This window comes from Desmodus rotundus, chromosome 8, assembly GCF_022682495.2.
Source record: "Desmodus rotundus isolate HL8 chromosome 8, HLdesRot8A.1, whole genome shotgun sequence".
In the NCBI taxonomy this organism is placed as follows: domain Eukaryota; kingdom Metazoa; phylum Chordata; class Mammalia; order Chiroptera; family Phyllostomidae; genus Desmodus; species Desmodus rotundus.
This window is the reverse complement of record NC_071394.1, coordinates 22615735-22642667: the sequence shown is the minus strand read 5'-3', so window position 1 is coordinate 22642667 and position 26933 is coordinate 22615735. Positions and strand designations below refer to the sequence as shown.

At 34.6% G+C, this 26933-nt stretch overlaps 1 protein-coding gene across 15 annotated transcripts in view; it reads left to right on the top strand.

Moving 5' to 3' along the window:
- Nucleotides 1-26933, top strand: part of OXR1 (oxidation resistance 1) — a 359160-nt gene that overhangs the window by 328253 nt on the left and 3974 nt on the right. For 11 of the 15 annotated variants that reach the window (XM_053929506.2, XM_053929507.2, XM_053929508.1 and 8 more), the window contains 5 exons: nucleotides 18867-18947; nucleotides 20688-20813; nucleotides 21586-21738; nucleotides 23746-23841; nucleotides 26018-26091. In XM_053929506.2, the coding sequence (XP_053785481.1) occupies nucleotides 18867-18947; nucleotides 20688-20813; nucleotides 21586-21738; nucleotides 23746-23841; nucleotides 26018-26091 (530 nt within the window). Of the gene's footprint in view, nucleotides 1-12038; nucleotides 12336-18866; nucleotides 18948-20687; nucleotides 20814-21585; nucleotides 21739-23745; nucleotides 23842-26017; nucleotides 26092-26933 lie in introns of those variants that run through there. The other 4 variants (XM_024572094.3, XM_024572091.4, XM_024572096.3 and 1 more) reach the window with 3 other exon arrangements.

The following is a 26933-nucleotide window of genomic DNA, read 5'->3' as shown; positions in this document are numbered from 1 at the left end:
CAGGTAACAGTGAAGTTTCTAACTTGAGTGCAAAGTGGATGGCAGGAATTGGGGATTTTTACTCCATTGGGGTTGGAGCACTTAACTTCCGAAATAATAGACTATTATGATTTTTTTGCTATTGGCAATTTTGCCTTGGTTCTTGTGGAAGATTCTGTGAGTTATAATTTCTAAAGAAAAATAAATGTCTCCTCACCTGTTTTCAACCACAGTTGATTCAAATAAAAAGAAAATGGAAGATAAAAATATTAATTTAAAAACTTGTCCAGTATGGTGGCCACTAGCCACATAGGGCTACTGAGTACTTGAAATATGGCTAGTGCAATTAAGGAACTGAATTTTAAATTTAATTTAATTTTCATTAATTTAAATTTAGAAATTGGTACTTGATTCATTCGGGTAACTTGAATGACTTGGATTTATTAATCTACTTTTTCAACTATAAATTTTATGAAACCTACACACAATTTAAACGAGTCCAAATCTCAATAAGAACAAGTATTTCTTGGGAAAATATAGTGTCTTAATTGAGATGTGCTGTAGTGTATAGTATAGTAATTCCTATAGATAAAATTGCCACTAGCCATGTGTGGGTATTGAGAACTGGAATGTGGCTTGTCCAGGTTGAAATGTTCTCCTTAAATATAAAATAGATACTGGATTTTAAAGATTTAGAATTGAAAGAAAAAAATGTAAGGTATCATTATTATGTGTATTGATTATGTTCAATGATAATATTTTGGATATATTGGGTTAAATATATTTAAATTAATTTAACCTTTTCTTTTTTAATGTGGCCACTGGAAAATTTATAATTGCATATGTCTTATATTTCTTCTGTATGGCGATGGTCTAGTGCCTGGTGGTTACTAATACCTAAAAAGTAGGGGTTTTTTTCATCCAAAATCACTGTTGGTGTTGTACATTCTGTGGGTAGGAACAAATGTATATTGATGTAAAAATATTTTAAATGTTAAAATGATGTTTGAAAAAGGAATTTGGCTAGACCACTTATACAAAATTAAGAGTACTTCATAATGTGACGTGATATTTTTATGGTTTTTTTCTACCTAGGGATGGAGAATAGGTAGCTTAGAATTTAGGATAAATTTATTATGGCTTCCAGTCTGTTTGATTAAAACTATCTGGTCTACTTACTCTTGCTTTGTTTCAGTGATACTGAGATTTTTATTACCTCTGTTATTTAGAATTTATACATTGGGGAAACTTCCACATACGGTAAACTTACCTCCACTCCCACGTTTCTTCTGTTTCCCACCTGTCTGCCTCCCTGTGTAGGCACCATGAAGGGAGTTTCCTACAGTCATATCCTCAGAACTAAGAACAGTGTAGGAATACAGGGTGAGGCAAAAGGAGGTTTTCAGTTGTTTGTATGGAAAATAATATATTAATTAGTAATAATGCAAGAATAAATTCTGCGTTTCGTGTACTCACAACCTTAAGGCTACTTTTATCCCACCCTGTATAATTTATTCTCAATAAATATTTATTGGTTAATGAATAATTTGGGATACACAGGAGAATTGGTTATAAAACTTCTTTCTCGTTATCTTTCAAAATTGGTCTGTATCCTAAAATAAGATTTTTTGTTTGTTTAAAGATTTTTTAAAGATTTTATTTACTTTTAGAGAAGGGAAGGGAGGAAAACATCAATATGTGGTTGCTTCTCGTGCACCCCCTACTGGGGACCTGGCCCAGCAACTCAGGCATGTGCCCTAGACTGGGAATCAAACCAGGGACCCTTTCATTCTCAGGCCAGCACTCCAACCACTAAGCCACACCAGCCAGGGCCCCTAAAATAAGTTTTTATGTCAGTTGTAGTCAATATTTTGTCATAAAGCCTTAGATTCTGGAAGTTGGAATTAACTGACATTCTAGCTTCTCTCATTTTACATTTTTTAATCCCCACCTGAGGATATGTTTGTTGATTTTGTTAGAGAGGAAAAGGGAGAAAGAGAGAGGGAAAGAGAAAAATGGATGTGAGAGAGAAACATCAATCGGTTGCCTCCCGTACGTGCCCTGATTGGGGATTGAACCTGCAACCTTTTGGTGCATGGGACAATGCTCCAACTAACTGAGCCACCTGGCCAGGGCTCTCATTCACATTTTATACTGTTCTTGTTTCTGCTTTAACATATTTGGTGATAGAGAGTTTCTTACCTCAACAGGCAGAAACATACCTTCATAAGTTGAACCCATTTGTCTTTGTTCTTTCTTCTGGTGCGCATCAATAACCATTTTCTATAACTGTGATAATCTGAAAATATTTATCACCTTTTAACCTTTTTCTGGGATTATTTTTGCTGGCACTTCTACTGTTTAACTCTTTCTAGATCCTACACTATCTTAATCATTAGCCTAAAGTGTGTCGAACCATTCTAAAATTACTAAAGCTTGCACTTGGGGTAGCAGGAAAATTTCTACGATATTTGAAACAATTTCAGTTCCAAAATACATAAATCGAAAGTCAACCCTATTGAAGATAGTTAGGAAGGGCTGGAATTTAGGAATGAGAAGTGATTAGAAAAGGAGGGAGGAGAGAAGGTTAGTACTAGAGATTTATTTGTAGAGTGAATTCCAGAGAGAAGTGAGAGAAGCAGAAACCTATGTTTACTAGAAAGAAAAGTTAGACAAATTAAGGTGGTCAGACGCAAGAGCCCCTAATGAAACATCAGAACTAAGATCCCTGAATATTGGGAGAAAGAATCTGAGAAAATTATATACATAAAAACTTAAGATGGGTATGAGATCAATATTCTATAATACATGCTCTTTACCTATTTAGTCAATATAAACATAATTAGCACAAAACATCAGCTTACCTCACCCTTGGATTTTTTAACCAGAGTATCTTGAGTTCGTTAATTATGAATTCCTGTGCTGTTGGGAGTTTAATAACCTTACCTTGCTACTGAAAGGTTACTGGTATCAGCAAGTATCCAGTGACAGGAAGACAGAGCATGTGAAGTGAGAGGATAATGTTTTATGTGGGGCTTTAGTAGTTTTGTGGAAAATGTTATTTTTTTTATTTTTTGATGGAGATTGTTCTTACGGATTTCACTGCTAAAGGAAGAGCTCTAATGGCATTTCAATAAAGTGTCAGGAAGGTCCCAAGGGAAAGGTGGGGAAAGATGCCTATTGGCACCTGCTATTTCCTGATAGCACTTTGATTTAATAAATATACAAAAATAGAGATTAATAGTATGATGAACTTGCACGTACCAATCACTCAGCTTTATCAACTTATTTCGTCTACAATTTCCTATGCCCCAGTTGTTCACATTTCTTCACGTCATACAAACGTTTAAAATACAAGAATTTGCACATGGCTCACCACATCTATAGGTTCTGAATTGCAATCCTTTTTCCTGAATAAATTTTTTTGTTGTTGATGAAAACAATGTTTAAAATACATTTAAAATGAATGAATGTTTACATTTCTTCAAATTTCATAAGTGTTTAAAATATGATATAAATGTATATTTGCAGCTTATTTGAATCAGGATCCAACTAAGATCCAAATGTTTCAATTCGTTAAAGTGTCTCTTCAGTCACTGTAATAGTAGATTCTTCCTCCATTACTTTGCTTTACTTTTTCTCCATGTAATCTTAGTTTTGGAAAAAGTCAGATTTTTCCTGTAGAAAGTCCCACAATCTGGATTTTGCTGATTTCATTCCCACAGTGTTATTAATATGTTCTTCTGTCTTGAATTTCCTGCGAATGATAATTCATATCTAAAGGAACCTATGTAACCATAGACTATCATCTTTATTATACAGATAATTTCTCTAAGCTTGTTTCTTACTTGACTGAAAATTTACTCCTTATAGTAATAAATCATAGTAGTCTGTAATTCAGAGCCTATATTCTTTTTAACATACCAAGTTCTCAACCTTGTGAGAACCTTTGAATCATGTAGGAGAATGTTCAAAAATCTTATTGCTCAAAGTCATATGACCTCAAATCAAATAAATCAGAATTAGGGGGGATGGGGCCTAGTTATTAGGGTTACTTAAAGCTCCTCATTGTAGTACACGCCCTGTGCCGCCACTTCAGATACCGCATTAAACTTACACAGTGCTAAGGCTGGGGAAGATTCTTTCAGCCTACATCGATCACAGTGTAATTCAATTGTCTAGTCTCGGTCATGCAAGTTACGTGGTATAAAATACCTTTCAAAATATTCCACTTTTTTTGGTGTTCCATTTGCACACCAAAAACATAAATTTGGTTCACTCTAGAGAAAGGTTTCTTTAATCGTTTATGCCCTTTTTTAAAAAGATTTTTATTTATTTATTTTTTTGAGAGAGGGGAAAGGAGGGAGAAAGAGCGAGAGAAATGAAACATGATACGTGAGAGAAACAGTGATCAGTTGCCTCTCACACACCCTCACCTGGGGACCCGGCCCACGACCCAGACTTGTGTCCTGACGGAATGAAGCCAGCAGCCTTTTGGCCCACAGGCTGGCACTCAGTCCACTGAGCCACACCAGCCAGGGCTGTGCCTTTATATTTGCAAACATGTTTTCCTGTCAGGAGCAGTCATGCTGATACAATTCCTTCAGGCATAGCACCCTTACACAGGAAAGGACTCCTATTCCCTGTTGATTTCCCTCTCCTTGTAGTGCCTCTGAGGGCACATACCAGGCTGTAATTTATTGATTGTTCCGTGCCTCTTGAACTATTTCATCAAATATTCTTTAAAGTTTGACGTACTTGATAAGTGCCCAGGAGTCCTGTAGTATAGTCTAAAGCAACATCCATCACAATGAGCCTGAAATATTTTTGAAGCCTGTTTTATCTTTAAGGTTCATGGAGACTTTGCATTCATCTTCTTAATTTATCTGATGTAATGTAAAAAGAATATGTAAATTTCTTAGCATGAAGTAAAGTGATGCTCCAGTAATGCAGGTCAATTGTATTCTGTCACTAGGCGGTTTCAGGGCGCACATTACTGCACCCCTTGGGCCAAGTCATCTTCAACCCCAAGTACCAACCTCAAGAGGCTCTCTAGTAAGAGACCTTTGAAAGTTTTAGGTTTCAAAGTATCACCATGTGTTGCCTAGGCTTGCTGCTTGATAACACAGGCCTTAAAAGTGGAACTTTTAAAGCTAAAATTGCTGTTTGTCCCACTTCCTTTGGATTGAGTTTCACTCCTTTTGGGATAAGAGCAGGTAGAAAATGTTTTTGTTATTTTTCATTTCTAAAGTTAATTTTATACCACTTGTAGTTCAGTATCTCTCATATTCCAAAACTACTTATTAAAACAACCAGTGCTACTAGTATGATAAAAAACAAGAAACAAATTGACTTTATTAAATTCGTTTTAATTGACTTGCATAGAATTTTACCTCCCAGGTTTATGCTTATTGGTCAAACTTTAAAATATAAGTTTACTAAGGTCATATGCCAATAGATTATATGACATATTAATCCTTTTCATTTTCAGAAGTAATGGTTGGTATTAGAAGAAAATTTCTCTGGCTTACTTCCCACTTCTTACCCTTGCTCTGAAGTATTGATAAAAATATGTTCCATTTGATTTGGTTTCTGAGATGACTTTTTCATTTTTAGGTGGTTCACATTACTCACATTTTCTCAACTAAGCTTAGATTATTCATTTAAATATAAGTGTAAATGTAAATATGTTGACTGCTTGTTACATAAGTCTGTGTAAAGATTTTGTACTTAAAATATTTTGGAATCTACTTCTGACTTAGATAACTTTTTAAATCGCTTATAGACTTTTCCCATTTTGATATTAATTTTTAGTGTTCTCCATTTTAATTATATGAATATAAAAACATTAACCTAACATTAGCATTTTAGGCCATGAAATTTATTATATTATGTCCTTAGTGGATTTGGTTTTTCACTAGTATGTGGTAATTACCATTTAGAGTCAGGTCGGCTTTCTTAACTGCCATTAATTAAACAGAGTTATTGCTATGGCTGCTTATTAGGTTACACAGAGAAGACTTTTACAGGAGTCTGGTACCACTGCAATACTTTTTTTGCTGCAGTTTTTAAGAAGTGCCAGTATCGGAAGGCTTCAATTGTTTGGTAAATATTTTATTTCTTAAGCTGCCAAAATATGAGTATTCTGGTGTTCATTTTATTAAACGTGGCTTTTTTTTTAATTAAAGCACAAGTAATACCAAAATTAAAATTGAGTCAATCAATATGTAAAATAAAAGAAAATGTTTCTTATCTCTTCTCAGCTAGCCAGCAAAATCCATAAAGAATTGATCTTGTTCAAAGTGAAAGTAGTCTCCATGTCTAAGTCACTAAATAAAGTGAGGTCATATTTCTCAGATAAAGGCAATTAATTTTTTGTATTGATCAAATCACATAGTATTACAAACCATAACTCCAGAAGAAATTCAGTAAATCTGAAAAAGGTAGAATTCAAAAGTATTAAAAACAATTCGAATTTATGTGTAAATACAAATTGTCTTATATAGTATTTCAGTATTGACTATTCCTAAAACCACTTTATTGTGGTATAATTGACACAGAAAAGGCTATGCCTATTTAATATGTACAACTTGATGAGTTTGCAGACAAGTATACATTCATGAAATCATTACTATAATCTATGCCATAAACATTTTCATCAGTGCCAAATCTTCCCATTATTATTATTATTATATTTTGTAATAAGAACACTCAACATAAGATCTACCCTTTTAGCAATTTTCAGGTCTGCAGTACAATATAGGCACTATGCTGTGGAGTAGATTTCTAGTTGTAGTCTATTCATATTTTTTTTTCTTATTAACACTTAGCACCCAGAATTATGCGTCATACAGTCTGTTTTCACTACTAATAATGTTAAATGAGAATATTATCTACCTCAGGAAAGTTGTAAAGCAGGGGTGTCAAACTCACTTTCACCCGGGGCCACATCAACGTGGTGGTTGCCTTCAAAGGGCCGAATGTAATTTCAACTCCTTAACAGTTAAGGAGTAGTTACATTTATACAGTCCTAAAATTATTTCAGCCCTTTGAAGGCAACAGTGAGGCTGATGTGGCCCCTGGTGAAAATGAGTTTTACGCCCCTGTTGTAAAGCAATGCTTCGCTCTACCTGTTAATATTCTTTCTCAGTTACTATTCAAATTTTCATTAAAAATCCAAAATGTAATTTAATGTGGATTGAGAAGAGATAAGATGGATGAATGACAGACTATTTTATGACTTGAAATATTAAAATTACTTCTAAAATATTACTTTAAATATTGAGTATGGTAGGTTAGGTATTATTGCTTCTAGTAGACCACTCCCAGTTCTGAAGAAATCAGATATAAAGTACAGTAATTCAATACTTTCAGCCCCAATAAAGAAAATAGAGAAAAAAGTATTATTAAATTAATATCTGAACTATGAGAACAGATTATGTTCAACTGGTTATGTTTTTAAAAGTACTTTGTGTTGCGGTCTGTTACTTTACACTATTGATGAGTTGACATCTGCTTTAAGCTCTGGGCTGTCTAGACAAGTTTAGATGACTTAGCACCATGTTTCTGAACACTATGAAAAAAAGAAAGGTCAAGAAGGACATTTAGTGGTCTCATTTTTGCTAGAGAATATGCTTATTAATTAGGAAGCACTTGGCTTCAAGAAACAGAAAAATCACACTCAAAATAGCTTAAACCAGTTTTTTTATTGTGTTATAATTGACATATAATGTTAAATTCAGGTGTACAACATGATGATTCGATTTTGTTTGTATTGCAAAATAATAGTCACAATAAGTCTGTTTGACATTGTCATCACATATAGTTAAGAATAAAATTTTTTATGATGAAAACTTATAAGATGTGTTCTCTTACCAACTCTCAAATATGAAATATGGTATTAACTATAGTTACATGCTGTACATTACATCCTCATGACTTATTTTATGACTGGACATTTTTACCTTTTGACCTCCTTCACCCATTTCACCCACCTCTTTGGCAACCACCAATCTGTAATCTTTATCTGTGAGTTTGGTATTTTTGGTGTGGTGGTGGTGGTTTTGAGTTCCACATATAAATGAGATTATATAGTATTTGTCTGACTATTTTTCGCTTAGCATAATGCTCTCAAGGTCTATACATGTTGTTGCAAATGGCAAGATTTTATTCTTTTTTATGGCTAAGTAGTATTCTATGGTATATCTTGGCTATTGTAAATAATGTAATGCTACAGAGAATGTGGGTGCATATATCTTTTTGAATTAGTGTTTGTGTTTTTAATAAATTCATGAAGAAGTAGAATTGCTGGGTCATATGGTAGTTATATTTTAAATTTTTGAGGAGCCTCCATACTTGTTTTCTGTAGTGGCTGAACCAATTTACATTCCTACCTATAGTAGGCAAGTGTTCCCTTTTCTCCGCATCCTTGCCAGCACTTGTTATTTCTTAGCTTTTTTTATAATAGCCATTATAGCAAATGAGAGTTGATATTTCATTGTGGTTTAGTTGTTTTTCAAAGTATGGTCCCCTTATCAGAAATATCAGTGAATCTCTTCTATTCTGTGGGTTGTTTTTGTATTTTGTTGATGATTTCCTTTACTGTGCAAAAGCTTTTTAGTTTGATGTAGTTCCATTTGTTTTGCTTTCGTTTCCCTTTTCTAGGGAGATACATCTGATAAAAAATTGCTACGAGCAATGTCCAAGATTTTGCAACCTATTTTCTTCTAGGATTTTTATGGTTTCAGGTCTAACATTTAAATCTTTGGTCCATTTTGGATTTATTCCTGTGTGTAGTGTAAGAAGATGGTCTAGTTTCATTTTTCTGCACACATCTGTCCAATTTTCCCAACACCATTATTGAATAAACTGTCTTTAGCCCACTGTATGTGCTTGGGTCCGCTGCTGAATATTAATTGGCTATAAAGGTGTGGGTTTATTTCTGGGCTCTATTCTTTAACATTGACCTGTGTGTCTGTTTTTATGCCAGTACCTGGCTGTTTTGATTACTATGGCCTTATAGTGCAGTTTGATATTAGGGAGTGTGACTCCTCCAACTTTGTTCTTCTTTCTCAGGATCGCTGTTGCTCTGTGGGGCCTTTTGTGGTTCCATAGAAATTTTTGAAATATTTATTCTAGTTCTGTGCAATATGTCATTGGAACACAAGGACTTGTGTTGTTCTGTAGATTGCTTTGGGTAGGAGGGACATATTAATGATGTTAATTCTCCCTTTCCATGAGCACAGTATGTGCTTCCACATATTTTTATCTTCTTCAGTTTCTTTTTTCAGGGTCTTATAATTTTCCAAGTGCAGGTCTTTTACATCCTTGGTTAGGTTTATTCGTAGGTATTTTATTCTTTTTGTAGCAATTGTGAATGGGGTTGTTTTCTTCATTTCCCCTTCTGTTAGTTTGTTATTGGCATATAAAAATGCAACTGATTTCTGGATATTAATATTTTTTAAAGATTTTATTTATTTTCAGAGAGAAGGGAAGGGAGGAAGAAAGGGAGAGAAACATCAATGTGTGGTTGCCTCTTGTGTGCCCTGTACTGGGCACCTCAACCAAAACCCAGGAATGTGCCCTGACTGGGAATTGAACCAGTGACCCTTTGCTTCTCAGTCTGGCACTCAGTCCACTGAGCCATACCAGCCAGGGTGTGGATATTAATTTTGATAAGGGGGTAATATCCAAATTTTACAAATTACTTATAAAACTCAACACCAAAAAACCAAACAACCCTTTATCCAATTAAAAAAATGGATAAAGGACCTGAATAGACACTTCTCCAAAGAGGACATACAGATATGTCCAATAGACATATGAAATGTTGCTCAACATCACTAATCATCAGAGAAGTGCATCACTAATCATCCACAATGAGATACCATCTCACACCTGTCAGAATGGCTATCATCCATAAATCAACAAACAGCAGGTGCTGGTGAGCATGTGGAGAACGGGGCACATTCATGCACTGTTGGTGGGAATGCTGACTGGTACAGCCACTGTGGAAAGTATGGAGGTAACTCAAAACATTAAAAATGGATCTGCCTTTTGACCCAACAGTTCCACTTCTGGGAATATATCTGAAGGAAGTCAAAACACTAATTCAAAAGAACATAAGCACCCCTATATTCATGGCAGCGTTATTTTCAGCTGCGAAGGTATGTAAACGCCCAGTGTCCATCCATAGTTGAGTGTATGAAACAACTATGGGACATTTACCCAACGGAATGCTACTTGGCCTTAAACAGAGAAGAAACTCCTACCCTTTGCAACAGTATGGATAGGCCTGGAGAACATTATGCTAAGTGAAATAAGCCAGCCCCAAAAAAACCAATACCATATGATTTCACTCATATGTGGAATCTAATGAACGATCTGAACTAACAAGGAACATGGAGAGAGACTCATAGATGGAGAGCAGGATGACAGCTAGTAGGCAGGGGTGAGATTAGGGGGTGGAGGGATTGAGCAAAAAAGTAAAAGGACTCATGGACATGGACAACAGTGTGGTGATTGCTGGGGTCAAGGGGGGCGTTATGGGAGGAGTTTATGAGGCCTAAAAGGTAATGAAAAAAAATACAATAAAGATTAAATTTTTTAAAAAAGTATGGTCCCCAGACCATCAGCAGCAGCAGCATCTAGGTATTTATTTCAAAGTCACTTTCTCTGACCCCATTCCGGTCTGCTTGACCAGAAACTGGTTTTGAAGGCCAGCATTCTGTGTTTTGGCAAATGCTGCAGGTGACTGTGATGCAGGCTGAACTTTGAGAGCCACTGTTTCAGATTGAAGGACACATCCTCTCCAGGCACGGGCACAGCCTTCTCAGAAATGCATGACCAGAAAGATCCCTGAGCAAAATCAAAGCCTTATGAGAAGAATCTGTGGGGATGTATGTTGAATAGACAGCTAACAAAGTAGTCTATCCTGTGCTTGGTGTGTGTGTGTAAAAATACCACTTAAACCTCATTTTGGTATATATATAATATTTTTAACTTTAGAGAATGTGGCTGTAAGTAGCGGATGGGTTTTCAAAATGGCATCCCACTACCATCAAATTAGGTAATGCCGGTATGTATGGGGAAGTGCAGTGATGGCAGGGTGGGTGTGATTTGGGACTCTGTATGTAGTGACACCAGTGTGGGGTTGGTTGTAGTGTGCCTCTGAGAGCCTGTGGGAAAGAGATCTTACAGTGAGTGTGGTGGGGCTGCCTGGAGACAGGGCGCAGGGGAGATGGCCGGTGTGTGGGAGAGGGAGGGTGTTCGGTGTGGAGTGCTCTGCCCTGCGCACATGCACGCGGGCATGAGGAGGAAGGAGATGTGGGTGAGTGGGTATGGTGTGCACTAGAAAGGTGGTATGTGTGCAAAGGGTGTCATCGTGTGTGCACACAAGGTTAAGGGGTAGGAGCAGGTTTAGCCTAAAGTGGAAGGAATTTATAGGTATACTATTATGACATTGATGTTCTAGTTAAAATTGAGCACTAGATAATTTTAGTTTTTAGCTTCAATAATACTTAAATCTTAAAATATTACTTCTTTAGTTATATTCAGCCTATTACTAGTTAGTGAAGTATATGTAGGCATAATAAATATAAGTACTTTTTCAAAAAATGTTAGAAAATTCAATTTAAAAATGGACTGTGCAGAGGAATTTTCAGGTCACTTTGAATATTTTGTAGGATTTATTTGTACTGTGTTGGCTTTGGTTTTTACATAGCCATTCTGTGAAATTGGAGGTTAGAAGGGTCCTCAAAGAACATCTTATTGTTTTAATAAATGCTCCTATAAAAGATGACATTTTATAGGATTCTTAGATATGTATAAATAAAATTTTGTGATTATGAGCAAACAAAATGTTAATTGAAGTCGTTTGTGTTCTTTCGGATGGACTCTGGGTACTGAACTTAATACATTTTTATGACTAGGATATTTTTATTTCTAGTATATTTCTTAGTGTACTTAGTGTTTGGAAATACATGTACTGTGTCTTTAAACTTTTGAGCCCTTTCTTTGCACATTTGGGTACAGCGCAACCAAACTTACACATGGGAAACCCTGCTTTCCCTCCCCAGCTTTATCGTCTCCACTCAGGACTCTCTTTGCAATGGATCCTACTTAGTGATTAGCTCTCTGTATTGTCAATCAAATCTTTGTCTCTAGCAAACTGTTTTGTCACTGTAGTAGGAAGGGCTGTTGTGCTGGAAATTTATCTTTGACAGAGGAAGAATGCTTGCTAAACCAGTTCTTACAAAATCTGATGTAACTTAATTTGCCTTGGAAAGGAAATGTCTCGCCTCTGGTATGGGAAGAAAGGGAGAAGACATCAACCAGTTAATCATAAGTATACTCTGGTAAATCTTAGTCAGTGATTTCAATTTCTGTATCTACTAATCTTTTTATGGTAACATTATGCAAAATTACACAATTCTGAAAGTTTAAGCATAGAGAATATTCATAAAATACAAAATTATGTGATTACAGAAAAGTACCTTTAAGTCATTTCTGCCAATCCTGAATATCTTTAAAAAAATAAAAAGGGAAATGAATAAGGGACTGTAGTTTTGTTCTGTAGAAATGTTTGGTTTTTCTATAGTTTTTGATAACTATAAGCAATAGTTACCAAATCTTTATTGCCGTCTAAATTTTTTATTGAAGCTTAACTTTGTAGGAAAATATTCAGAATATTTTTCTTGCTTAAAAATAAATTGAGTAGTATAATAAGAGTGAATTAACTGTAATTTTTATAGACTGGATCCCAAACTAGATACATTTAAAATATTGTGTGTTAAGACTATCATTTTAGCAATCTGAGAGAAGGTTTTTTGAAATTATCCAGAAAATTTCAGGCAGTGCTATCTAATACTACCAAACTTTAAGAGATATTCTAGTAAAGAAAAATATCAATCAACCATACTCTCTAAGAACGTTAGTTATTTCTTAGTATAAATGTGTGCATTATTTGTTAGAAATATATTTTATCTCATGAATATTAATTTTATTTTTACTGTAATGTAGGTAATTTAAATAAGGCTAGCTATTTCCTTAGAACCAGGAGTGACTCTGGAAGATGCCCCCTAAGCAGCTTGCCACCCTTAAATGTTAAACATTAAAAATACCAAGATGGCTTTAATCATTATTATTTTTAATTGGGCTTGGAAGTACTTTCTTAAAGTTGAATGATTTCAGGTTTTTGTTTATATGATACATTAGCACAGAGGGATTTAGGAATCTGATATTATTAAATTGGGTAAAATTTTGATCAGATTTATCAGAATAGCCACTTAACACAGTTTTTATTTTTTAAACCAAAAATAGTGACGCTATTAATGTATTTTTTGATTTGCGTTAGGCACTCTTGGTTTGCCAAAACTTTAATACAGTTTAATTTATTAGACATACAGGCAAAATAAATGGTGGATGTTCTGTCTGGCTTCATGGGAAAGTAGCCAGGGAGGAGTTCTACCTTAGGACTCAGAAGCTGAAATGTAACTTAGGACAAGATGTTACCTTTGGTCTGCCAGAGGTGCAGACCTCGTGACCATTAGTCAGGTTTGGGCTACTGTCGTCTGCTTCCTGGAGGGTTGCTAACTATCAGGGAAGGGGTAGGCTAGGCCTCTGAGGGGTGAATGTATAGAGAGAAAGAGAGGATTTCTAGAGCTAGAATGTGAAACTAAATTGAATCAAAAACATAAGGAACCTCAATTTGAATAACTAGGATTTTTTTGTAGATGTTCTTTATCAAGTTAAAGAAGTGCCCCCTCTATTTCTAGGTTACTGAGTGTTAATCATCAGTGAGTGTTAGGTTTTTGAATAGCGTGCTTTTTTTTTTTTTTTTGGCATCTGTTGATACAATCATGATTTTTTTTCTTTACCCTCTTGATGCAATGGATTACATACACCAGTGATTTTTCTCAAATGTTGAAGTACCTTGTGAGTGCCTTGCATATGAGGAATAAATCTCACGTGGTCATTGTATATATTTATTTTTATAATTGTTGGATTCAATTAGCTAATATTTTGTTGAGGCTTTTTGCATGTATGTTCATGAGAAATATTGGTCTGTGTATTTCCATTCTTTTAATGCTTTTGTTTTTGTTTTTTAATTAGTGTAATGCTTGCATCATAGAATGAGTTGGGAAGTATTTCCTCTGGTTCTGTTTCCTGGAAGAGATTATAGAGAATTAGTATAGTGTTTTCTTTAAATGTTTGATAGAATTCACCAGTGAATCCATCTGGATTTATTCCAGACACACCATAGCTAGAGATCCTAACTATTTTGTTCTTGCTTTGCAAAAGTCAATATAATACTAAGGGCCAGAATGGAAATCTGACCAGTTTTTCTTTTTTGTACCCTATGTCTTTCATAACTTTCAACAAGTTTGTGGAGCTTTTTCGTTGACTTACCTTGATGTTTGTTTACTGGTAGCTAATTCATTTTTGTTGGCTAAAACTGGGCCTAGTGCCTTCTGTTTTGGAAGGTTATTATTAATTTAACTTCTTTAATAGATAAGAGGCCTATTCAAATTATGTTTCTTCTTTTGTGAGGTTTGGTTGTTTGTGTCTTTCAAGGAATTCATCCATTTTATCTAGGTTGTCAAATTTGTGGACATAGAGTTGTTTATAATATTCCTCTATTATTCTTTTAATGCCCATGGGATCAATAGTGATGGCTCTCTTCATTTCTGATATAATTCATTTGTGTTTTCTCTGTTATTTTAGTTAGTCTGGCTAGAGGTTTATCAATTTCATTGATCTTTTTAGAGAACTGTCTTTTGGTTTTGTTGATTTTTCTCCATCGATTTTCTCTTCTTAATTTTATTGATTGCTACTCTTTTTTTTCATTTAGTTCAAAATACTTTAAATTAAGTGTGTTTTTTAAAAATATTTTGATATTTTCCCATTATTTTTCTGTTATTGATTTCTAGTTCAATTTCACGATGGTCTGTTTTGTTACTTCTCTTTGTTGAGGTGTGTTTTTATGGCCCAGAATGTGCTCTGTCTTGTGAATGTTCCATGTGAGCTTGAGAAGAATGTGTGTTTTTCTGTTGTTGGGTGAAGTATTTTATACAATTAGACCCAATAAATTGAGGGTGCTGTTTAGTTCAGTTATGTCCTTACTGAATTTCTGCCTGCTGGATTTGCGCATCACTGACAGAGGAGTTTTGAAGTCTCCAACTATAATAGTGAATTTACACATTTCAAGATTGTATCATGAATGTTCTAATATGCTACGAGAATGAGATTATTCCCTTTTTATGAGATTCACTTCTTAGTTTTATTGTTCTAGTTAGCTAATACAGTATATACATATTGTAATTGAATGGTTTTAAGAAGTTAACAGGTTTCTTTTTGATTAAAAGAACAGTGAATATATCTGCCTTCTCATCAAAAGATGAGTCATCTGCAAATATACTTAATGGGAAGTAATTTTAAATGCAGAAGATTTATTCAAATCAAAACTTTGATGTGCTGTGTTTGGAATTCAGTCTGGATTTGTCTTTGTTTCTTCTCTCAGTTCTATTTTCCAAGTAACTAGTTCATGATTCTCTATTTGCTCCTCATTTAATGTTCCATAAAGCATTAACTTTGAAAGCAATAGTTTTAATGTAAGACAAAAATGAGCAAAGTTTTAATATAATCCAGATTTATTTTGTAATGTGACTTTGTTGTGTATGATGAAATTAAGAGAACAAAAGAATTCTGTGACCCGGGGGATGCTGCTGTGTCCTTTTTGTTAGACACAGCAGCTCAGACTCCGGTGTCCTCCTGTTGGATATATTTCTGGATATTAAAGTAAGTAAAAGTGTCAATGATTAGGTAATATTTTTCTTTCTACCACATCTCCCTTTACTAAAGAATAAAAGTTAGGAATTACAAAGGCACATTTAAAGGTACCTAGCAGACTTCCGTTACTCTGTAAGGCAGTTGGAGGAAAGGAGGTATTTGGTTTGTTTGTGGAGTAATCTTAGGGGGAAATACTGGGGCATCTGAAGGAGGATTGGTAGACCATAATATTGGTCTTTGTATCTAGAAGAATATGCTCTTATGCACGGGCTTGACGACAACCTATAAATATAAAACATAAAAATTAAATTTTCTCTTATTTTCAGCTTTTGTTCTGTTTGGGTTGCTGCTGTTAGTCCCTTTGTAACAGATAGGTGGATTTAATCCTGCCCTTTAATTTATAATTCTGTGAAAATAAGTGCTTTGAAACACCTTCTTATCATGAGAATCCTTTGTCAAAGGCTGAAAAGACTGGAGAGTAAGCACTTAATTCTGCAGAGGGAAGGTTACATGGTACTTAGTGCCTCTGGATGGAACTTAGCAGCATGTGCAGGCCACTTTATTCCTCAGTAAATGACTTTTTAGCCAGACAGTGAATACACTTTTAATTAGAAGTTCTTGGTTTCCTCTCCTCTGTATCCTTAATAACTAAAAGTGTGATGTCGGATATTTTGTAGAAATATGTATGTTTTCTACTTAGGTTAATCGTTTGGGTAAAGTAATAAATTCTATACATGGAGTACCATTTACCAAGGGACAAAAATTAAGACCAGTTCCAGCTCTATCATATATACTAGGACTCTATATCTCTTTATTCTTTTGTTTTCAGAGGAAGTATATTTATGTACTCATTTCATTTTAGATCCCTTTTCTTTATTAACTCATACACTCTTGACAGTTTTATGTATCTTCACACATCACAACATGAGTAAATATTTAGAAGGTTAAGGAAGTGGTAAGTTAGTAAGTAATTTTTAAAAAATATTAATGAGAAAAGGTAGATTTATGACATTAAAAAAATTTTGAATTCACTAAATGTTTATAATGGCAGTTCATGGTTCCCTCAATGATATAGCTCCTACTCTCAGTGATGTTGATGAAATTAGATTATAACTGTTCCATTTGGAGAGCATAATTCAATTTCACTTTCATCCAGGAAGTGTATTTAATGTGGTAAAAGAACGAGCTTTAAGAAATAAGATTGGTGTTAACTAGAGGGATAGAAGGTGTGCAGAGGAGTAGATGAGTCATACAATTTGAATGTACTTGGCTAGGAGACTCTTGATTAGACCGAATGCCATGGGAAAAAGAAAGAAAAATATAACTGGCCATTAAATATCCTGCAGAGATTTCTTTTGCTGGCCATAGAGAAGCAAGGCCACAGTTTTTTACTTTCTGTACCTAATTTTTTTTTCATGTTCATTGAGAATTCTGTTGTTCTTAATTGAAAGTTCTTTAATATTTGTATCTAATACTGAAATAGAAAATTAATTTCAGAAGTCATTCAGTTTATACAAAATATTTGTGATATCAAAACTGAAATATTTGCATATCAAAAATAAATGAGAAGTCTCTTCAGACATTATCCTTTAATGCTTAGGGTACTAGGTAAAAAATGATCAAGTAAAAGTAGAGTTAATAGTAGTTCCCATTTGCTATATGCTGGGCACTATAGTCAATCCTTCATATGCATTTTATCTCCTCATTTTATTTACATAAAATCCCTATTTGGTGTGTGCTCTTATTACTTCCATTATTCTATGAAGAAACAGAAAAAGGGGCCAAACCCAGGTTCATCTGATGCCCCAGAGCTGGAGATGGTAACACTGGGTTTCTTTCTAAGAGCTGCCACGTTGCAAGTATTGCTGCTTTGCAAAAGTCAATATAATAATAATGGCCAGAATGGAAAAATGTCCAGTTTCTTTTCCTTTTTTCTATTCTCATGTCTTTCATAGCTTTTGTAAGTTACCTATAGAGGTACCTTAATGTTTACTGGTGGCTAATTAATTTTAGTTGACTAGAACAAGAGCCTTTTAGAAATCTTAACCCTATGGGCCGATTGGTTTAATTGCATTTGGGGTCCACGTATTTGGTATTTGATCATAAGAGGTATTTGTCATTGCTCAGGACAATTGGCACGTATTTATGGCAGCACCAGAGTTCACCATATTGCGGTTACTGTTTGGGGAATTATGTCGCAGTCTGAAAAAACTGTAGCTGTTGTGTCAACCTGAGGAAACCTGTCTGTTTTTGTGGCCTTTTTGAAATGTTTATCTGTCAAATATGGTTTTCAAAGTCAGTGCTATGCAAGAGACTGGTCTAGGCAATTACAGAAGATGGAGAATTTCCCTTAGGAATTTAGAATGTAGGAAAGTCGTCAAGTTTTATTCACAAATAACTGCTATAGTGCCGACCATAAAGAAAGATACAGGAGAGGCAAAAACTGAAAAGAGTCATTTAAAAATACTGAAATAGACAATATGCCTGAGAAGGTATTGCTGATTACATATGCTTTTGAAAATCCAATTTTGTACTTTCTAGAGCCTATTTTTCTTACTGCCTTAAGTTTTACAATGTACTTCATATCTTTTTCTTGCTCCCTCCTCTCCTTTTTTCTGATGCAGATCATATACAATAGCATGGGTATGTTTGTCACCTTTGCCTAGAAGACATTTTTCCAGTATCGCCATTAGGATACAGGGCTTGAACTAAACTGATTGGAGACAAGGGTTGGAACTACCATTTTCTTTGTAAACGTCAAGATGTTTAGATTATAGATGTCATAATCTTCGACATTAGCAAAGCATGTTATGTTTTACATGTTTCCTTTATAATTCTTATTACTCAAATTCTGTCTCTATGCAACAATCCATAAAGTAAGTCTTATATTATGAGCTAGTTGGACATAGTGGTTAAACTCATTCATGCACATTTCACTGTAGTTTGATACATAAATCTCTTGGATTTTCAGGGTGGAGTTGGGGAAAGAAATCCTTGTTACAGTTCTCTTTCCCTGTTTAAACTTCTCCATTTTTAAGAAATCTGTTGGCTGTTCTCAATTGTCAGTGGAATTATTGTCTTCCTGTCTCCATATTCAGGTAGTGTCAGTGGCGGAGTATCACCGCAGGATCGATGCTCTAAATACTGAAGAACTGCGCACTCTCTGCAGACGGCTCCAGGTGCCCCCTTCAGTAGCTTAAACCCCTCCGGAGGTTGACTGCTCCCTGTTTTCAGTCTTTGGTCAGGGCAGATCTCATTTCGGAAGGATTTGTTTTGACTGTGGCACTAAAATAGCCCATCAGAAAATTCCTTTTTGTACTGAAGAGTACAGTAATGCTTTGAAGGCTGTAGGATTATCCTTTCTATCATCTTTTCTTTTGAAAAATATTTGGAGGAATTTTCTGTCACTTTAGAACTGTTCTCAGCATTGTGTGTTTCTTTGAGTGATGAGTTTTTCTTTCATTTTAACATTGGAAGACTGTCTTTGGGTTTAAGATTGAATTTTTGCTAAACAGAATCTGAAAGATGTGGTACTATGGGAACATTTTTAATGGATAGTAGGGTTACTTCAGTTGTGTCAACCCCACATCAAATATGTTAGTGAAATAAATTGTTTTGTTCTCGAGGTATTTCTGGTTGGTATTGGAAATACTTTGGAAAATAGTGTAGGTTAGGCACCAGAACTAGATACACGATTTGAAATTTTGTGAAGTAGTCTTTGTGATTTTTTTTTTTTTTTTAGAAAAAAAGAAAGTGATACAGTTGAAATCATTTTCCAGTTTTGTGTGCTGTGTGTTTTCCTCTGTGTATGATATGCTCTCATGGCTTTGCTAGAACTACTGAATTTTTTTTTCTTTTCTTTGAATGCTTTTCATGCTGCCTTGGATTTGTTTTTTAACCTTTCACATCATCAAAATAAAGGTAAAATATGATGATGTGAGAGAATTGATAAAGCTTAGCTTCTCATCAAAAAACAATACAGTTCTTGAACATGTATTGGTTGAAAGTATATGCTGTTTAGGTTTGGTAAGAAATCTGTCAAAGGAACAAAATGGTTCAGCTACATTTCATTTCTGTATAGAATCATAAGTCGCCGAGCATTGCTGCGTTTTAGTTATCTGCTCCAATAGAACTCTGTTTTCCAACTTAAAAATTTTATTAATTGGGATTATGTTTCACATAATTTATTTTCTAATGTTATTTTTTAAAATAAAATTAATGTGAAAAAGTGCCAACAACAATGATTGTACAGGTGTTTAAGTTAATATTTTTATCATTTTTAAGAATATCAATGAGATCATTTCCATCCAACAAAAGCATTTACTCTTTTTAGTGCATCAAATTGATCTAATTTAAAACATAGAGTCGTGAACAAATAAACTTAAATTTGTTGAGTGTTTAGAACACAAAAACAGTAAAGGCATTTTTTAAAACAATGGTAATGTTTTCATCAAAGCAAACACACATCAATGAAGTTACAATTTTTATTGAACTATTCTTTAAATTAAAATTTTAGCACCCAAGAATGATTTTCAGCAAATTTTATGTTTACCATGAAAAAAATAATCCCACATACTTTAGCTAGCGCACCTGAAGAGCACGCCAGTTAGGTCACTTTTGTCCTTCACCAGCAGAATCGAAGTTTGCATGCAGTGATCTTTTATACAGAAGTATGGGCTTATCATTCATTGCCTGCCCTTCTTCATGTACTGGGTGAGAAAATGTCTTTTTATAGTAAAAAAAATCTTTTTCTGCATTGGATATTATTAGATGGAGCATTCTTTGCCTTCTAAAATCCTAAATTAAAGGTTAAGCCACCTTTTCTAAGGTATAAAGTTTGATTTCTCTCAAGAGGCTAACATTTTTTGAAAGCATGTTGCAATTTTATATTAACATGCTGCTGCTGTGTCCTTCTTTAGATTACTACACGGGAAGACATAAATTCAAAGCAGGTTGTTCCAGTGAAAGCAGACCTGGAGTCTGAATCTTTCCGACCCAACCTAAGTGATCCCAGTGAACTTTTACTCCCAGATCAAATTGAAAAGGTATGACATGCTCACCACGTAGGCTCTTTCTGAGGGTGTGTACCCCTAAGAGAAAAGAAGCCTCTTTTTAGTTGTTTTGAAAACTGAAGAAGCAGGGTTACTGGTAACAGTTTTCCTCTTCCGTGAAGAAAAAGTAAACACAGTGTAGCGAACTAGTGTAATAGAAGGTGTTAGGAGACTTAGGTAAGCAAACATTAAAAAATTAACAAAGCAATTTAGATGAGCTACTACAGTAATCAATATTTAATTTCTCATAGTGTGCTTTGTGTGGATTATCTCATATAGTTGTTACAACACCTTAGGAGTTGGGTATTCTTACTCTGCGCATTTTGTAAGTGAAGAAACTTGGGCATGAAGAGGTTAAGTAATTTGTTAAAGTCACAGATAAAAGTATTAAAGCTTGGTTTCTAACTGATAGACTGCCCCTGGAGCCCATTGTTTGAGAGATAATTAATAATCAAGCTAACAATCCATTCAATATTTTTCTTGATTCACAACAGAAGGCATTATGAGTAATTTATATTTCATGTCTCTATTCTAATTTGTATCTTGTTCAGCATGATTTTTTCTTTTCCTAGTAGACAGTTAAATATTTCACAGTGAGAAATGTACAATTATTCTTCAGCATCTCAGTATCTTATAGAATCATAATTTCTACTGTTATTTTTTGTGGCCTATATTTTATAAAGTACCATTCCATTCCAACTGATACTACTATCCTACAAACTGGCAATAAGCTATCAACTAAATTTTAACATTTTATTTTCCAAAGCTTACCAAGCATCTTCCACCAAGGACAATTGGCTATCCTTGGACTCTTGTTTATGGCACCGGGAAGCATGGCACAAGCTTGAAGACCCTTTATCGGACAATGACAGGTTTAGACACGCCAGTGCTGATGGTGATTAAGGACAGTGATGGGCAGGTATGGAAATTACTACACAGACACCTTACCTCTTAAGAGATTCCAGTAATGGTAACTTTTAATATATCTTTTTGATTAAAATAGTTGTTATTAGTACATTTTATTAAATTTTACTGATAATTATTGAGTACTTTTAATATGCAAGGCAGTGCTGATTGCTCCAGAATGTTGATATGAGCATGAGTAATGTTTAAACAATTCTTCCTGCCTTCAAAGGGATTATACTCTGGTAGAAAAGAACATTTAAGTACTGTATTTTGCCATGTATTAATGCACACTTTTTTTGCTCAAATTTCTGAGGTAAAAATAAGGATGCATATTATACATGGGTATAATGATTACATACCATGGGTATAGTAATCCTGTGTATAATGTGCAGAAAATATGGGCACTCATTATACATGGCAGAATACAGTATATCATTATCTCTAATGCCAAGAAAAATATGCCAAGTAATAAATACCTAGAAAAAAACAGAAGAAGTGCTTGGAGTAGGGTGTGTTCATATCTATTTGGGAAAGATGAGAATGAGGTTCACAGACGGGGTGGAAACTGACAGTCTTGAAGCATGCGGAAAGTTTTTAAAGTTAAAGATAATTGTGTAAGGATGATACCAAGAACAAAACAACAGATAAGCAAGGGAAGCATTGGGGTCTTCCTAAAATGGCAAGTTCAGGTCATTACCAACACTGGAGAGTAATGAGAGGGTTGGATAGCAATATTAATTTAAAAAACAAAGCATTACTACTATTACTGTCACCTTTAGTGTGCTCATATCGTACACTTATCACTAATCACCAAAGCTCTGTGAGACTGACATTTTTATCAACACTGTTTTAAAGATAAGTTAACTATGCCTTAAAGAGGTGTATCAACTTCCCCAAGGTTACACACCCGAGAAAAGATATCTGAGGGAATAAAAATGAACTACTATTACATGCCTTAACAGAGATAAGTGTCACAAACATAATATGAGTTAAAAATCAGACACTAAAGAGTTACTTTCTCATGATTCTATGCATAGAAAGTTCATGAATGGGAAAAACACATCTATGGTATTGTCAGGCTAGTAGCTTCTTTTGAGGAGGGTGGGGGGTGATGCAGAGGAGGCACAAGGAAAGCCTCTGTGTTTGTTATTCTGTTTCTTATTTGAATTCTTATTTGAATTAAGGTTAAATGGGACTTTCTGATAATTCAAAATTGAGCCGTCCATTTATATTTTATGTGTATAACATATGTATATACATGTTATGTATATACATAAACTATATACACATATGTATATACACACATATATGTAATATATACCTTTAATAAAATCTATTTTTAAAAATTAAGACTATAAAAATAGAGTATCAGGAAAGACAGTGACTGTAGAGATGATTTGTCAAACGCTTTACATTCCATTTATGATGTAGGAACTTAGACCCAGAGGGCTGAAACCACTTGTCCAGGTCTCTTTGCTCATCCATTCCGTTTTAGGGTATCTGTGGGTCTTGTGCTGTGTAAGGCCACGGTAGGTCTTACAGGGCCAAACGATTCAGATCCAAGGGCTGCCCTCATGGAGTTTACTGGCTAATGAAGAGAAAGATAGCACGCTTTTCAGTAGTAGGATGTTCGCCTGTGCTGCAGGGGTTTGCCTCCCTGAGTGCCCCACTCCCGCAGCCGCACGTGACCTGTGTTGTGTGGACAGTGTGCACGTACGTCCTCCTGAAGTGTGGGGCCATTTGTCAAGATTGTCTGTTTAATTGTTATAATAAGCATCTTTTTAGGTCTTAAAACTAGGGAAAATCTGGTTTTTTCCTATTGAGAAACTGACATGATTTGTACTTGGCACTCATATGAATTATATAGCAACTGATCATGTTTCCTTTTTTAAATACAAATAGATAAAACTATACTGGATTTCTAATTTTTGCATTTCTCTTAAGCATATGTAATTGGATAATGCTTAATGAAACAAATTAATAGTCATATCATTGAATGTGCCTTTTTGTTCATCCTTAGGTTTTTGGTGCATTAGCATCTGAACCATTTAAAGTGAGTGATGGCTTTTATGGTACTGGAGAGACCTTCGTTTTTACATTCTGTCCAGAGTTTGAGGTAAGGACAGTTACTGCAGTATTCAGGTTACAGTGAGATGGTAGAATGAAAGGAAGATGCACTTTGGAGTCATGTGCACTTGCATCCGACTCTCATCTCTGCTTTTTACTAACAGAAAACAGCACTCTTTTTTGATAATTTTGAGCTTCAGGGTTTTTGGGGGGTAGAATATGGGCTATAAAGTGTAACAGAGTTTTTTAAAAATTAAATGAGCCCTGGCTCATGTGGCTCAGTGGATTGCATGCCAGCCTGTGAACCAAATTGTTGCCAGTTCAGTTCCCAGTCAGGGCACATGCCCAGGTTGCAGGCTGGGCCCCCAATAAGGGGCGTGTGAGAGGCAACCGATGTATCTCTCACACGTGGATGTTTCTCTCTCTTTCTCCCTCCCTTCCCCTCTCTAAAAATAAGCAAAATCTTTAAAAAATAAAAAAAATAAGAATTACCTTATTTTTCAGACTGTAAGACACACTTTTCCCCCCAAATTTGGGAGGAAAATGGGGGTGCATTTTATAGTCTGAATGTAGCTTACCTGGCTTGCGGTGGGGAGGGTGGGGGGGCAGCAGTGGAGCAGGGTTTTTTTTTTTTTTTTTTTTCCTATTTTCCTCCTCTAAAACCTAGGTGCGTCTTATAGTCCAAAATACGGTAAATGAGACTCTTGTATGTACAACACTTAGCATGCTACCAGACACGCATCATGGGCTCAGAGAGGCATACACATCATTATTACTGTTCTGTTTATGAACTGTCATTGTGGAATTCCTAGAAACTTTTAATGACTTAATAAGTTTAATGGTGTATGTCTTGAAAACCTAAAAAATAAATTATTTATGTTTAATTCAAAAGTGATTACCCAGTTTTTCTTTATTGTAACCTAACTTAAATTGAATACCATATTTTGCCATGTACAAAGCACACCCACGTTTTCGTGCACATTATACACGGGATTATTTTGCCCATGGTATGTAGTCGTTATACATGGCAACATATGGTGCATTCTAATGCCAGTCGGATCTAAAATGTAAAGGGGTATGTGAATTTTAGTGACTGTGTGATCCTGTTTAAGACATTGAGTGCAGCCCCCCATCTCAGGTACCTTAAGGTTCAGCATGTCAAACCTTTTTGAGAGAGGAAATTAGAATCTTAAAAATGGAATCAACAGATTTGGTTAAAAAAAAAAGTGGTCTTTAGAAACAGTTTCTATAGTGAATAAAATAGGAAGGATTTGATAACACAATAGAAGCTTTCTTAACAAATTTATAATTAGTTGGCTCAACAGATTAGCCAGTGCTTTCCGTTGTCTTAATAAAACACATCAGCTGACACACCTAACTGGAAGCTTGAAGTTGCTACAAAAATTTTAAGCTTCATTTGTGCTTATTCTCAAAACTTTTTGTGCTGTTTCTACCTGATAAATGTTATAATATAATTAATCAAATGTTATATAACTGTGAAAAAGTGAGTGTTAAGGTTTATTTTATTGAAAACTTTAATGAATACTTTGGAAAAACTTGATAAGGGTAAGGTGCTAGAAATTGCTATTGTATTGGGTTTTGGTAAAACTCTCATGAGGGTTAAAAATATGTTTAGGGATATTAACATCTAGAAGTCTTCTCCTTGGACTTTTCAAGTATTTTTGTGTGCTCACTGCTCTTTAAAGAAGTTGCAGCTGGAAATCATAAATGTGTCCTTAACTTACATAAGAATGATGATGGTGGTCAAAATACATACCCAAAGAAATGTCCTTGGTCCTATATCAAAATATTACAACTTATGTTTATGCTTAACATTTATGTTTAACATTAAAGTAAAAGTTAATGGCATCCATATCAGTGTTTGAAACAGATTTTCTGTTTTCTTCAACTATTTTCATTAACCATCCAGTTCTTAATACCTGTATAGTTAGAAAAGGGAAGTACATGTGAAGAGATAATAAACGCTGAGGAATTGGAGATGACATTGCAGTAGATCATGTGCTTTTAAATTCAGTCACACAAACATTGAAATTCAAATCCCCACAACCTTCTGCTCAAACTTTTTGTTCTAGCTATGATTTCTCTGTACTATCCGTCTGAGCTTTGTTAACTATCTGGGATTTAGAAGAACTAACTGTTTGGTGACCATTTTTGGTGACCATTTTTCATCTATATATTTAAAGCTTTTTTATTTATTTATGTAGGTCTTTAAATGGACGGGAGATAATATGTTTTTTATCAAAGGAGACATGGATTCCCTAGCTTTTGGTGGTGGAGGGTAAGTCTTTTGAACATTTTACCGTAAGATTTTTAAGAAACTTTAAAAATTTATTTGTGTTATTTTTAAAATTAGTTATCTTTGGAAAGTTTTGACATTAGAATCCTAATTTTTATGTTATGACTAAGAATGTATAATTTATTTGGAAGAAGGTGCTTAAGTGCAGTATTTGAAACCTTCAGTAGAATATTTATTTATCCTTTTTATAATGTTGCTTAGTTGATTCTTTTTTGGTTAAAACCCATCCTATTATTAGAGTTCAGTGACTCTTTAGTATTTGAAAAAGAAATATACTGATACTGTGGAACTGATCCAATTTTCAAAAACCATAGTGGTTTGTCATTTCTCCCAATGTATAAGAAAGGTCCAATTGTTTTCATGTTATTCTACCCTAGAGACTATTTGGACTGATATTTTAGACAAAATTGAAAATTTTTTTTGCAAAAACTTTTAGTGACTCTGCCCCCACCCCAAGTTTTCAGGGTTTTTTTTTCTTTTTTGTTGTTGTTAGCACTATGAGTCAATCAATAACTTGATTTGATTCTTTCGGCATAGCAAGCACTATGAGAAACTTTATTCTCTTGTTCTGGTATCCCAACTTCATTTATGGTGTTTGGAGGTAGCTTGCTTAATTAGCAAACCAACATCATCTTCTTCCTTTGATATTTCTCTCTCTCCTTCAAGATCTGACATAAAATTTGCCAAATAATTTCCAAACTTATAAAAGTGTTATTTGTTTCCCACAGTTGAGGATATTCAGGCCACAGAGTCTTATTAGCCTATAAGAATATTCATTATTCTGAGTGACTCTAGCAAATTCTTTTGATAGGAGTTTGGAAAAC